Here is a 15,400-nt window from a genome sequence, read left to right on the forward strand (position 1 = left end):
TAAGAACCCTTTTTATCCAAATCCCTTCACAGATTCCCTGTGCAAGAGCTCTGTACTCAGCTTCTGCACTACTTCTGGCTACAACTGATTGCTTCTTACTCCTCCAGGTAACAAGATTTCCCCAGACAAAAGAACAATATCCGGAAGTGGACCGCCTGTCAATGATGTTTCCTGCCCAATCCGCATCTGAGTATACTTCAGTGTCACGGTTCTCTGTCTTTCTGAAGAATAGGCCTTTCCCTGGTGTCATTTTTAAATATCTAAGAATCCTGTAGACTGCTTCCATGTGTTCCTCAGTGGGGCTGTGCATGAATTGACTTACAGCACTCACTGCAAAGCCAATATCTGGCTGAGTGTGTGAGAGATAAATCAAGCGCCCGACAAGCCGCTGATATCTCCCCCTATCTACCGGTGTACTTTCTTTCTCGATACCAAGTTTCTTCTGACTATCCATAGGAGTATCAATTGGTTTGCATCCAAGCATACCGGTCTCCTTAAGAAGATCGAGTATGTATTTTCTTTGAGAGACTACGATTCCCTTCCTTGATCTAGCCACTTCCATACCAAGGAAATATTTCAAATTTCCAAGGTCTTTAACTTCAAACTCTTCTGACAAATACTTCTTCAAATTCTGTAACTCCCCCATATCATTTCCAGATAGAATAATATCATCGACATAGACTATCAATATGGCCAATTTCCCGGCATGAGACTTCTTGACAAATAGAATATGATCAGCCTGACCTTGTTTGTAGCCCAGCTTCAGGACTGCTTTTGTGAATCTATCAAACCAGGCTCGAGGAGATTGTTTAAGGCCGTACAATGATTTTTGGAGTTTGCAAACCTGATTCTTTGCCATACTTTCTTCGAAACCAGGTGGTATTTCCATGTAGACTTCCTCTTCTAGGTCCCCATTTAGAAACGCATTTTTTATGTCCAGTTGTTGCAAGCACCAATCTTGATTGACAGCCAATGAGAGAAGGATCCTGATAGTGTTCAGTTTTGCAACAGGAGCAAAAGTCTCCTGATAGTCTATCCCATAGGATTGTGTAAACCCTCTAGCTACCAAACGAGCCTTGAATCTTTCGACTGATCCATCTGCTTTATATTTTATGGTGAAAATCCACTTGCACCCCACAGGCCTCTTCCCAACCGGCAAATCTGTGATAGTCCACGTCCCATTCTTCTCAAGTGCATCAATCTCATCTTGTACTGCCTTCTTCCATTCTGAAATTTTTAATGCCTCTTGTATTGTGTTGGGAACCTGAGTATCATCAAGAGAAGTAGCAAATGCTCTGTAAGATGGTGATAACCCTTCATACGTAACATAATTCCCAATTGGATGATCTGTACATCTCCTAACACCCTTCCTCAATGCAATTGGCAAAGTAGAATCATCAATGCTGGGAATTAACACCTCTCCAGCCCTATCCTCACCTATGTTCTCTTCAGGAAGACTTGAATTGGAGTCAATATATTGGCCACATGTTGACTGTGATCCGTGCTCTAATTCCTGTCTTTTCCTCCTCCTGATGTAAACTTGTAAGTTCTCGTTAGCAAGTTGTGGGGCTATAGGTTGAATAGGCATGGGAGACTGGATGGTCACGGGAGAAGGAACATTTGTGTGCTGGGCTGGCTGAACTGATGGCGGCATGGGTGTGGACAACTCAGTGGGCGCGAATTGAGAAGGATTTGGTGACTCTGAGTGAAAAGAAGGTACACCCTCAAGAAAAGACTCCCAAACTTGATGTTCATTCATGCTCTCCCCCTGAACATGAGATTTGGGATAGAAGAAGACATGTTCAAAGAAAGAGACGTCCATGGTGGTGTAAAATCTTTTGTTGGTTGGAGAATAGCATTTGTACCCTTTTTGGGTTGGAGAATACCCTAGAAAAATGCACTTATTTGCTCGAGGAGCAAATTTGCTACGATTTTGAGGATACACATGAACGAATGCCGTACAACCAAATACTTTGAGTGGTAAATCAGAAGAGGCGGCATGGGTGTGAGGAAACTGTTTTAAGAAAAGTTGACGTGAGGATTGAAAGGTAAGCACTCTGGATGGCATACGGTTAATCAAATAGGTAGCTGTGAGAATAGCTTCCCCCCAGAAATAGTTTGGAACATTAGAGGAAAACATAAGGCACCGGGCAACCTCCAAGAGATGTCTATTCTTGCGTTCGGCCACCCCATTTTGTTGTGGGGTGTCAACGCAAGAACTTATGTGGATAATGCCATGATTTTGAAGATAAGTACTGAGACTACTAGTAAAGTATTCCTTTGCATTATCTGACTTGAGGACTTGTATTTTGGAATTGAATTGATTTTGAACCATAAGATTGAAGGTTTGAAAAATGTGCCCGACCTCTGACTTTTCTTTCATAAGGAAAACCCATGTTACCCGAGTATGATCATCAACGAATGTCACAAACCATCGAGTGCCAGAAATATTTTTTATCCGGGAGGGACCCCACACATCACTATGTACTAGAGAGAAAACAGTCGAAGGTTTGTATGGGATTTGAGGATATACTGTTCGAGTATGCTTTGCAAACTGACAAATTTCACAGTGATAAGATGCTGGATTTTTATTGATAAATAATCTGGGAAACAATTTTGCAAGGTAAACAAAGCTAGGATGACCAAGGCGATAGTGTAACATTATAATCTCACTATCTTTATTGACCTTAGAATTTGACACAGAATTGAAAGACTCTGACATACTCTGAGACTGTACGCAACTTGCTTGAGAGACTTGGTTTGAGAATTGGCCACATGAAAGGAGGTAGAGCCCGGAACACAGTTCAGCATTGCCAATCATCTTCCCCGATTTCAAGTCCTGAAAAACACACAAGTTTGGATAGAATTTAGTAACACATTGGAGATCATGAGCCAATTTGCTAATGGACAAAAGATTACAATCCAAGTTTGGAACATGGAGGACAGAGTCAAGATATAAGTCTTTAGTAAGTTTTATAGAACCTGTCCCGGCAATTTTTGACTTTGAACCATCAGCAATATGGACGGATGAATGACCATTACTTGGCTTGTAATTTTGAAGAATGGCAGCATCTCCTGTCATGTGATCAGAAGCACCTGTGTCTACTATCCACGGCCTCATTCCTCCTCGATTAGCAGTGAAGGCTACACCGGTAGTACTGCCACTGCCAACTTGGCTTAATAATTTCTGTAGCATCTCCATCTGCTCTTTGTTGAATGGACTCGGCTCGGGAACAGATGTGCTCTCAGAGTTGGCAGCCACGTGTGCTCTGCCATCTCTGTCAAACCGTGGCTTTGGTTTCCAATCAGCCGGTTTGCCATGAAGCTTCCAGCAAGTCTCCTTATAATGGCCTGGTTTCTTACAATAATCACACCAAGGCCTATCCCGTTTCTGACGATCTCCACCACTACTATTAAATGACCGAGCAGCAAGGGCAGAGGCATCCAATGTTGGGGCAGGTTGCTCTTTTGATCCCATCATCACTTTCTTTCTACTTTCTTCACGCCTAACCTCTGAAAAAGCCTCCCTGAGACTTGGCAGGGGTTTAATGCCCATGATTCGGCCTCTAACATCATCCAATTCCCTGTTTAGTCCTAGAAAGAACTTGAACAGTCTCTTTTGTTCCACAATTTGCCTGTATGTTGCTGCATCATCCGAGCATTTCCATGAGTGAGTCTCAAATAAGTCAAGTTGCTGCCAATACCTTGTGAGTGTGTTGTAATACTGAGTAACTGACTGCTCTACTTGGCGGAAGTCATGTAGAGCTGATTCAACCTGAAACAGTTCTGAAGTATTTTCAGAACTTGAGTAAGTTTCTTTGGCTGCATCCCATATGTCCTTTGCAGTCCCAAACAGCAAGAAATTTTCGCCTATGTCATTGTTCATGGAATTGATAAGCCATGACATGATCATGCTGTTTTCAATCTTCCACTTCCTGAAACCCGGTTCTGTAGTTTCTGGCATGACTGCTTCTCCAGTGAGGTACTCATCCTTTCCTTTACCGCAAATGAACAGCAACACAGATTGTGACCACTGTAAATAGTTATGGCCATTTAATTTGTGTCCTGTGATGAGAATAGGAGAGGAATCATTGCCACAAAGGTTTGGAATTTCAGATCTGCCCCCTGATTCTGGTGACGTGACGCTGGATACTTGTGATGATGCCATTCCGTATTTTGTCATGGACCGGAAAGGTAGAAGAACACTTTTCAAAGCACGTGCAGGGACTGGAGTTGAGAAAAAATAGCCGGAGGACGCCGGAAAATCTGATCAAAGGGCCCGCGGAAGCAAAAGAACCCCAAAAGAGGCACGTGCAGGGCTCGGATTGCATAAACAGGTAGGAAGGGTGGCTGGTCGGCGTCAGGCGAGCCTGGAGGAGGAAGCGCGTCGCCGGAAAGTGGCTCACGCGCCCTCACGCGCCGGCGCGTGAGATGCAGTCGCCGGCCGGAAAAACACGCGTGGGCGGCGCGTGGATGGGTTTCTGGTTCCGGTGCTTTGGGACAAATTGGAGATCTCCTCCAGGCGCTCCTTGCGGTGTAGAAAAAAACCGTCGCCGGAAAGTTCGCCGGAAAAGTTGCCGGCGGTGAGTGTTTTCTGACGACGATTCGACTGTCCGGAAAGCGTTTTCTCCCTTGGATCTGAGAACAGGGACTGATGACCTGAATGAGAGAGAGAGAGAGAGAGAGAGATGATCGGATTGAGATATGGCCAGAGAGATTTGGCCGGAATGAGTGATGGCCTGAATAAGAGGTGGCCAGAAGGGATTAGGGTTTCAGAAAACTGGCTCTGATACCATGAAGAATTTCTGAACTCCTTTATTGATATTAATCGGTACACACCATACACATATATATACACAAATGACTGAATAAGAAAAAATCAATCTAGCTTAATTCTCTCCTAAAATTAGGAAACTAAATCATAAGGAAATATCCTAAATGATCTCTCCTTTTTTATTCCTAAATTAAAGTCCTAACTTTGGCATTATTTCAACAATTTCCTTCCTCCTCGTGTCTTTGGTTGTATTTGCTTTGTTCATATTCTCACTCTTGGACAGGACAAGCTTTCCGCCAAAGCCATGAAGTGCCTCTTCTTGGGATATTCCAGACTTCAGAAGGGTTATCGTTGTTATTCCCTTGAGACTCATCGATACTTTATCTCCGCTGATGTCCCTTTCTTTGAGGACTCACCATTCTTTTCCACCACTTCTGAGTCTCTTCCTATTTCTGAAGTCTTGCCCATTCCCATTGTCTCCCCACCTGATGCTATGCCCCCTCGACCACTTCAGGTTTATCATCGTAGCCCTCGTGTCGTTGCTCCTCTCCCTTTTGCTGAGGCACCTGCTGACTCACTTCCTATCCCTTCGGCTTCACCTGCTCCGGCTCTGCCTTCTCCTAATGACTTACCCATTGCTGTTCGAAAAGGTACTCGCTCTACTCGTAATCCTCATCCTATTTACAATTTTTTGAGTTATCATCGATTATCTTCAACCTATTCTGCTTTTGTTTCTGCTATATCCTCTGTTTCTCTTCCAAAGAGCACCCATGAAACTCTTTCCCATCTAGGTTGGCGACGGGCAATGGTGGATGAAATGGCTGCTCTGCACTCTAATGGCACTTAGGATCTTGTTGTTTTACCCTCTGGTAAATCTACAGTTGGTTGTCGTTGGGTCTATGCAGTTAAGGTTGGTCCTGATGGTCAGGTTGATCGCCTTAAGGCCCGCTTAGTTGCTAAAGGCTATACTCAGGTTTATGGTTCTGATTATGGTGACACATTCTCCCTTGTTGCCAAGATTGCTTCTGTCCATTTGCTTCTCTCCATGGCTGCTATGTGTTCTTGGCCTCTTTATCAGTTGGATATTAAAAATGCCTTCCTTCATGGTGATCTTGCCGAGGAAGTTTATATGGAGCAACCTCCTGGTTTTGTTGCTCAGGGGGAGTTTGGTTTAGTGTGCAGGTTACGCCGTTCTCTATATGGCTTGAAACAATCTCCTCAAGCATGGTTTAGCCGTTTTAGTTCTGTTGTTCAAGAGTTTGGCATGCTTCGCAGTACAGCAGACCATTCAGTTTTCTATCATCATAACTCCTTGGGGCAGTGTATTTATCTGGTTGTTTATGTGGACGACATCGTCATTACAGGCAGTGATCAGGATGGTATTCAGAAACTAAAGTAACATCTTTTTACCCACTTTCAGACCAAAGACTTAGGGAAACTCAAGTATTTCTTGGGAATTGAGATAGCTCAATCCAGTTCTGGTGTGGTCCTTTCCCAAAGGAAGTATGCTTTAGACATCCTGGAAGAAACCGGTATGTTAGACTGTAAACCGGTAGACACACCTATGGATCCGAATGTCAAACTTGTACCAGGACAGGGGGAGCCTTTAGGAGACCCCGGGAGATATCGACGGCTCGTAGGTAAATTGAACTATCTCACCATTACTCGTCCAAACATTTCTTTTCCTATGAGTGTTGTTAGTCAATTCCTACAGTCACCATGTGATAGCCATTGGGATGCCGTAATCCGCATTCTTCGATATATCAAAAGTACACCAGGTCAAGGTATATTGTACGAGAACAGAGGTCATACTCAGGTTGTTGGTTACACAGATGCAGATTGGGCTGGCTCACCCACAGATAGACATTCCACTTCAGGGTATTGTGTTTTTATTGGAGGTAATCTAATATCTTAGAAGAGTAAGAAACAAGATGTAGTGGCCAGATCTAGCGCTGAAGCCGAGTATTGAGCTATGGCTTTGGCAACATGTGAACTCATATGGTTAAGACATCTTCTTCGGGAGTTGAGATTTGGAAAGGATGAACAGATGAAACTCATCTGTGATAACCAGGCCGCATTACATATTGCATCCAATCCAGTCTTTCATGAAAGGACCAAGCATATTGAAGTTGACTGTCATTTCATTAGAGAGAAGATCGCATCAGGATGTGTTGCTACAAGTTTTGTTAATTCAAATGATCAACTAGCAGACATCTTCACTAAATCTCTCAGAGGTCCTAGGATTAAATATATTTGTAACAAGCTTAGTGCATATGACGTATATGCTCCAGCTTGAGGGGGAGTGTTGAATATAATGTATTTATAGTATATTATCTTTCCTTGTTAATATAGGTCACATGTATGGTAGTTAGGACTCCTAGCCTTGTATATATATATCTCTCAATTGTAAGTAGAGATTACATGAATGAGAATTAAGGTTTTTCTTCTTTCTCTCTCTCTCTCTCAACAGCAACTATCTAATAGCATAAGGCAACTCACACGGGAGAAGAGGAAGCGAATTTGACACACTAAGAATGAAGGACTTGGAATCCATCCAAGATTATTTCAACCAAATTATTTCTGTAGTCATTTGACTAAAACAAAAGGGAGAACAAATTCATAGTGGCAATTGACAAATCAAATGATTGTCATCTTTATTTGTGAAAATTTTGATGGATCACTTTTTTTCTTTGTTAGGCAAACAAAATATATTAAAGTGCTTAACAAAAAGCGCACTTGAGGCTTAAAATTTTTTAAGGAGATGCAATAGCATGTGTTATGTAGCCCTTGAACTGGACTGTGACACAAGTGTCAACGCCATAGCCTGCACGAAGCTTCGAGCTATCAAACCAGTTGCAAATTACTCGAGAGATTTTGGATCAACTGCTCATGACCAAAAGAGAAGAGAAGCAAGTTGGATGACAAGGCTGAAAAATGCATTTTGGTGGGGTATAGTGAAAATTCAAAGGCTTACAGGTTGCATAATCCTGTTTCCCAGGGAAACGTTATTAGTAGAAAAGTTACATTTGATGAAGAATGCTCTAGGTCATGGAAGATAGAACCAACAAAACAGATGGATGATGAAGACACAAGAAATGATAGGAATGATGAAGATGAAGAGACCAAACCTTATAATGAGGATACGACAGCACAGGAGAATGAAGAACCTTGGCAGAGTAGAAGATCAGCCAGATTTCATAAGCAATCAACAAGGTGTTCCAGCTCAGAATATGTGATGATTACAAATGAAAATCCCAAAGAAATGATCAATTTTGCACTATTTTCTGGAGCAAATCCAATCATCTTTGAGGAAGCATACGAAGATCTAAAATGGAGGACAGACATGGATCAGCAAATTGAGTCAACTGACAGGAACAACACTTTGGAGTTGACTAAGCTTCCAAAAGAAAAGAAACAATTTGGTGCAAAATGGGTATACAAGACAAAATTTAACTCTAAAAAAGTTGAAGCTTTGCCCCCTTTCCTTGTTTCCAACTTTCTCAACAGGGCTGCAATCTCTTTTTCATGCCCCTCCACTGGCATATCCATAAAACTGCTAAAAGCGGCAATTGTTGAAGGTCGAATCTGAGATGCCCTCCTGATCAGACATAATGATACTGGGATTATAGCCTCCTGAGCCCAGCCCCTAGCTACACCCAGATTGGTCTTTACTCCCCATCATTGTGGCTGTCTGATTTGGAAAATCCACTGGCACTCCTGACCAGACATAACAATTGTACATTTACAGTTGTATTATTACCACTGATGTGGATCTGCTATGTATAGGAGGTTTGGAAATTTTTCCTAGTTTAGACCTCTATACGTCAACTAGTGTATTCTATATATCTTGTAATATTTTTTCCTAAGAAATATATCAGTTTTCATAACTCTTTTACAAGTTTACATGGTATAAAAGCCATCTAGGCTCTTGGGTTTACAGGCAACCTTCATTGCTGTTATGTTTTAGGTGGAGTTCATAGCCACCATTTTGTGTCCTACTTCACAACCTTCATCGTCATTACCCTTTCCATTTATTTCTCAGTTCACAGCCTTCATTGCTGTTATTTTTTGTCACCACTTTCTTCTAAGAAAATCTCCAGCTCATTCAGTTCATATTTCCTATTGTCATATTTTCTTTCAACCATATCTGAAATACCTAAGCCCACCAAAGCTACTTCAGCAGTAGCTTCTTTCAGCACCCAGGCATCCATACACTCTGAAAATCCTACCCTTCAAATTGCCATGTCAAAACTGAATGGAAGGAATTTTACGGAGTGGTCCCAAGTTGTAAGAATTTCTCTGAGAAGCAATTCAAATACGTTATTAGGATAGCAAAACCACCATTTGAAAGCGATCCCAAGTATGAGATTTAGAAGGCAAAAAACTTAATGGTAATGTCTTGGCTACTACATGCAACTAGAGATCAATAAGACATATCTACTTCTTCTTACAGCTAAAGACATTTGGGAGGCTGTTAGTAAGACCAACTCCAAGGTTGGTTTCACCTCCCAAGTTTTTCAGATCAAGCAACAGATTATGAATATCAAGCAAGGAACTTTACATGTTACAAGGGATTTACTCCTAACAGATGTTATTTCCAGTAATTCAAAAAATGATCCTGCACATAAATAGTCAAAACTTGAAAGAAATTTTCTCCCTTGAAAGAAACTTCTCATAATTGCAAATTCCAGAATCTTAACCATATAAACCCCTAAATGAAAAGCGAGGCTCTTGCAAATTCCAGAATCTCAAATATATGTCAACTTGGGAGGTCTGAATGGTTGTACTCTGCCAGCTAGTAATACTAACTTATGTCAACTGGTGCAGTGAATTTTTTCATGGAATTTTTCCTGTTTGACCATTAGCCAAAAACTCACATGAAGAAAAAGGTCTCAGCATACCTCTATCTCCTTGACATATGCATCATCATAACCAGATTCTTGTACAGCATCTAAATATGAAGCAATTAGAAAATCTCCAAGGTACTTGCGAAGAAGATTAGCAGTTGCTCGATACCTTCCATCCCTACATTACGCATCAGTGGTCAGACAACTCATAATATTGCGAGAGACAGAAATGGTTATATACAAAATCAAGATTATAGTCACCTAGCTGAATCATCAGAGCATATGGCAAGCCAACGTTTCAATGAAGAGGTCTTCCTGCGGATTCCTCTGAAGGCATTTGGAGGTGTTGGCAAGTTTGGAAGGTAAAAGTTGTTAATATCTACAGAACTCAATTCATGAAGCTGTGCAAGGGCCTTCAGTAAAGTTTCTTCAGAAATCCCTACAAATGAGTCTGGAGGAGTTCCAATTTTAGAGAATTTGTGTTGGAACTGGTGGATTATCATTATAGTTCAATTGAAAAGAATTGGAAGGTAACAATAGAGAAAGTCCAGTCTCTTCTGGGAATAGGAGCAGCCTATTTGAAAACCAGATGTGTCCAGAATCTAAATGCAAGCTAATTTCCAGAGCAGAGCAAACTGGCAGGTTGGCTGTTGTAGCATCTACTACAGCACCCAAAAAATGAGAACTCAAAGAAAAAAAAAAAAATAGATCAAAATAAAAATAAAACACAAATTAAAACAAAAAAGAAAGAAAATATCCCATAAGGGTTCACCTCCGAATGGGGATGACTCCTTTTCATGCCTTCTCAACCCAAATCCACCAACCTACTATGTTTCTATTTCTACATCCAGGTCTCCTCAGTAGACATTTTTCATGTTCTTACCTTCTAACCAGACCCTATCTTCCCTGCACTAGGGTTAAATAATAGAAATTTCCAGAGAAGTTTGGTTAGTCACAAAGAATCTGTTCTTCTTTGCTGACATTTATCGACCAAAACATTGATAATCAGGTGAAAAGTTCCATTGCCTTGACTAAATCATGCAAATGGAACCTCCCCATTCTCTTACCATCCATTCGTGCCTGAAATCTAGAATCTTTTCTACTCTAGTGAAAATTTTCCGGTCTTAAGTTTATTAAGGCTTTTCCATTGTTCTCCACATGAGATGGCTGCCCTTACAGCCAAACAGCCAGTATGCTCCGTCATGAATTTCTTATAAGAGTCTGTTCACACAATTGAACAAGCTATTGTAGTGAAAAATCCATAATTTCAAAAAGAGATACCAAACTGAGGAACAATTTCAATATGCTCACCATCCAATAGCCTCCCTGAAATTCCAATAAATTCCTTTAGCAGCTTACCCAAATTCCACTTACTCGGATGCTATGAGAGAAAGAAACAAATCAATTAGAAAAGCTGGACAACAGCCTACAATACAACATTCTATAGTGAAATTTCAACTACCTTCAGTGCATTAACATTTCCAAAGACAATTTCATCTACCACTGCTTGCATGTACCTGGGCAGAACTTTCTTTTAGTACAGTCGACAAAATAATGATGATAATCATGATAACCACCACGACAATGGGAATTATGGAGATTATATGAACAATTAAACTCTGAAGAGCTAATTATTCAGTTAAAAAACAAAGAAGACATGCAAATCTGATGCAGAAAAGAACATATAACAGATTAATCTAATGTTTTCTATTCTCTAAGAAAGATTCAGGTGCCTATGTAACATGGATAAGATTGGAGCATGAAGTACAAGAATGATGATAAAGCTGTCCAAATCTGCCAGCCTTCCAAATCAATGACCAAAATATAACAGCAACCAACAAAAGAAATAAGAAAGCCATATCCAGTGAACTTATTTATCCAGATAGGCAAGGAAGGAGTACTGAGTTACCGAGAAGCATTTTCAGAGACACCTCACCATGTATAAACCTTTTCACGTTTTTTCTATGAAATGAAATTCTCAGTTTGATTCTATTTATGACATGATGCTGGAGCAGAACCATTGATAAAAAAATTGTAACTTAAAAATAGTTTTCTGAAGTTAGTAGTTGAATTCAAAGCCTCCTCAAAAGTACAAATTATGTAAGAATTTTAATCTTAATTCATCAAGAAACATCATTCCAGAAATTCTTCTTTCATAATTTTTATATCCCTAGATAGCACTATCTAGGTTATATAAGAAGTTTCATCCAACTTTTTCCAATTCACAGTGACATTGTAAATGGGATAAAATGCTGATTTCTTCCATGGGAGGTACATATTATCAGCAAGGCAGCAACTTCATGGTGACAAGAAAAGACAGTAACATGCAGCTATCTGTGCAGTAAAAACTCATGTCGAGGAACTCACTTGACAATTAGAATGTTCTTAAACATTTATGAGGATAAGAGTAGGCTTGAGCTATCATTCTGTATGTATGCTCCATTTGAAAAAACAAATAGTAAATTAGATACACTATCCTTGCTCAACATCTTGATTTCCATTCATTGATCTCACAATCCTCCTTTTGGCTAGGATATCTTCTTTTTTTATATCCTTAAATAGCACCATCTATGTCATACAACATGTTTCATCCAATGTTTTCTCATCGACAGTTGTAAATGAGGTCAAATGCTGATTTCTTCCATGGAAAGTTCATATTATCAGCAAGGCAGCAACCTCTTAGTGACAGAGAAAGACAGTAGCATGCACACACCCGAGCAATAAAAAGTCAAGTTGAGGAGCTCACTTGATGAGTAGAATGTTCTGAAACATTTTTGAAGATAAGAGTAGGTTTGTGCTCCATGTGTACGATAGTAAATTGGAGATGTTGTCCTTGCTCAACAACTTGAATTTCACTTGTTGATTTCACCATCCTCACTTCTGCTAGGGTCATTTTTCCAAACATGTTTATTGTTAACCACCAGCACACCTACCATAAAGCACAGCTGGTCTCACCAGTATTTCATAAAAATTTCCCATCAACAAGATAGGTATTACACAATCACAACATTTTGCGGGCATTACTGCGTTGGATCCATCCAAACTCAAATTCTATGGACAATATCCTCAATCTACTTTCCTGCTTTAATTATATATGTTACAAATGACTTCACACATTTAATCAGGTTATTCATGGGTTAATTCATGGCGGGGAAGGGTCCCCTCACTCTACTTAGTTTAGGTTTGAATAGCAGCCACCTGATTTTTTTTTTTTGATAAGTAAGCACAGAATTCATAGAAAAGAGGCAAAAAGCCACAGAGTATATAGGAGGTATACAAGGCTACTAAGGCCTCACAAGCAAAAAAACCAAAAAACCCACCACCCCTTATCTGGAAGCTAACCACTTCAGAAATCCTATAAGGGAGTTCGGCTCCTCTCCCATATACAATTTAGCCCAACCCCAAATGTTACATACAAAAAGAATACTTAATTTTCTGAATAACTAACTCCCCCCCTAAAAGCTAGCCTATTCCGTTCCTTCCAAACCGTCCAAAAAATAAATAACGGGATGGAATTCCAAAGTTTTTTCATTTTTTTTCCCCACAAAGGATCCTCTCCAACTAAATAAAACCTCCTTTACAGTTTCAGGAAATGCCCACTGAACCCCAAACAAACCCAAAACTAAGTCCCACAGCACTCTGGCCACTGTACAATGAATAAAGATGTGATTTACATTTTCCTCTTCACAAGCACACAAAAAACAACGATTGGGAAGCTGTCACCCTCTCTTTTGGAGTCTATCAAGAGTCATAATCTTCTCCCAAGTGGCTTCCCACGCAAAGAACACAATTTTAGTTGGAACTCTCTCCACCCAAATTTTATTTTTCGGAAAAGCGACCATCAAAGGTCTATCCAACAGGCTGTAAACTTCCTTCACTCTAAACTGTCCACTACCTCCTACCTTCCAACAAACCGAATCTTCCTCCGAAGTTATACTGTGGCCCCTCAACTCATGAAGCAAGTTGCCTACCATATCCAATTCCCAATCGTTAAAATCCCTAATGAACCTCAAATTCCACCCTTCTCCTCCAAAATTCTGGTCCCACATTTCTTCTATTGTCGCCTTCCTATGAGCTGCCAAAGTAAAGAGGTGCGGGAAATTTTGGGATAGCACCGTATCCCCACACCAATGATCAGTCCAGAACCTAATTTTATTGCCTTTCCCCAATTTAAACACCAAATTTTCCCAGCACCAACCAGCTTCCTTCAAAATCTCATTCCAAACGCACCCACAACCTTTTTTGGCCTCCAACCGCAGTCCTCTTGTCCATACTTCGCCATAAGCACTTGCTTCCAAAGAGCCTCCTTGTCATAAGCAAATCTCCAAATCCATTTGCCAAGTAAAGCTTTGTTCAAAAGTATTAGCTTCCTTATTCCAAGCCCCCCTTTCTCCTTATCCCCACAAACCACCTCCTATTTAACAAGGTGAGCTTTCCTTTCCAGATTTCCCCCTCCCCACAAAAAATCTCTTTGCAATTTTTCTAGCTTCCTTACCACAAATTTAGGCATGCGAAAAAGGGACATTTGATACACTGGCATGCTTGCCATAGTGCTCTTAATTAGAGTGATTCTCCCGCCCTTTGAAATCTATTGTCTGGAAAAGGGCAAGTCTCCTCCTCACTTTCTCTTCTACCCCGTCCCACCCCAAAACGGCCTTATTTGGCACCCCTAATGGCAGCCCCAAGTAGACTGCAGGCAGCTGCCCCACTCTACACCCTAACTCCACAGCCATCTCGTTCACCTCTTCCACCTCCCCTACCAGAATGATCTCGCTTTTGGCCAAATTAATTCTTAACCCAGATGCGGCTTCAAACCAAAACAGAATCCAACTCAAATGCGTTAAATGCTCATTTTTTGCCTCACAAAAAACTATTGTGTCATCGGCAAAGAGCAAGTAAGTAATGTGGACAGCCTGCCCTCTACCATGCTGAATATTACATCCCGAAATAAATCCCCCTTCCACAGCCCTTCTGATTAAGATGCTCAACACTTCCATTCCCATAACAAAAAGATAAGGGGAGAGGGGGTCCCCTTGGCGCAACCCCTTCGAGCTTGAGAAGAAACCAGTTGGGACTCCGTTCACCATGACTGAGTACTTAGCTGTGGAAATACACCACCACATCCAACTCAGCCACTTTGGACCAAACCCCATTTTTTGCATGACCTTCATTAGGAACTGCCAATTGATGCTATCATACGCCTTCTCAATATCCAACTTGCAGATTAGCCCTTTCTCACCATTTTTTTGCCAATCATCAATCACCTCATTAGCTATTAGAGATGCATCTAAAATTTGTCTTCCTTTAACAAACGCGTTCTGATCGGGAGAGACCACTCTTCCTATCACTTTTTTTAGTCTATTGGCCAGAACCTTGGCCAACAGTTTATAAAGCCCCCCCAATAGACTGATGGGTCTAAAGTCCCCTAGATCCTCGGCCCCTCCTTTCTTGGGTAATAGCACCAAAAAGGTGTTATTGAGGCTTTTTAAGAAGACATTCTGCTCATAGAACTCCTTAAACATGTCCAATATCTCCTCCTTTGCAAAGTCCCAACAATTTTGCCAGAAAGCCAACGTGAAGCCATCTGGACTTGGGGCTTTATCCCCGTTCAAATCCAGTAGAGCAGCCTGCACCTCAGCCTCAGAGAAAGGGAGCTCCAGTATTCCCGCTTCTTGAAGGCTAAGTTGGTTCAATTGCAACCTTCCAATGTCTGCCTTCCAATCTGAGCTTTCTGAAAGCAACTGCTGATAGGCATTCACTACCCTTTCCCAAACTTCTT

The 15,400-nt window shown here is 41.0% G+C and overlaps 1 protein-coding gene across 1 annotated transcript in view; it reads right to left on the reverse strand.

Moving 5' to 3' along the window:
• LOC100248990 (protein translocase subunit SECA2, chloroplastic) overlaps window positions 1-15,400 on the reverse strand; it is a 52,737-nt gene that overhangs the window by 5,422 nt on the left and 31,915 nt on the right. The window contains exons 31-34 of the mRNA XM_010665874.3: window positions 11,084-11,138; window positions 10,933-11,002; window positions 9,883-10,072; window positions 9,676-9,799 (exon numbers count right to left, since the gene is read on the reverse strand). Of these exons, the coding sequence (XP_010664176.1) occupies window positions 9,676-9,799; window positions 9,883-10,072; window positions 10,933-11,002; window positions 11,084-11,138 (439 nt within the window). The remainder of the gene's footprint in view (window positions 1-9,675; window positions 9,800-9,882; window positions 10,073-10,932; window positions 11,003-11,083; window positions 11,139-15,400) is intronic.

Source organism: Vitis vinifera, chromosome 18, assembly GCF_030704535.1.
Source record: "Vitis vinifera cultivar Pinot Noir 40024 chromosome 18, ASM3070453v1".
NCBI classification, from domain to species: Eukaryota; Viridiplantae; Streptophyta; class Magnoliopsida; order Vitales; family Vitaceae; genus Vitis; species Vitis vinifera.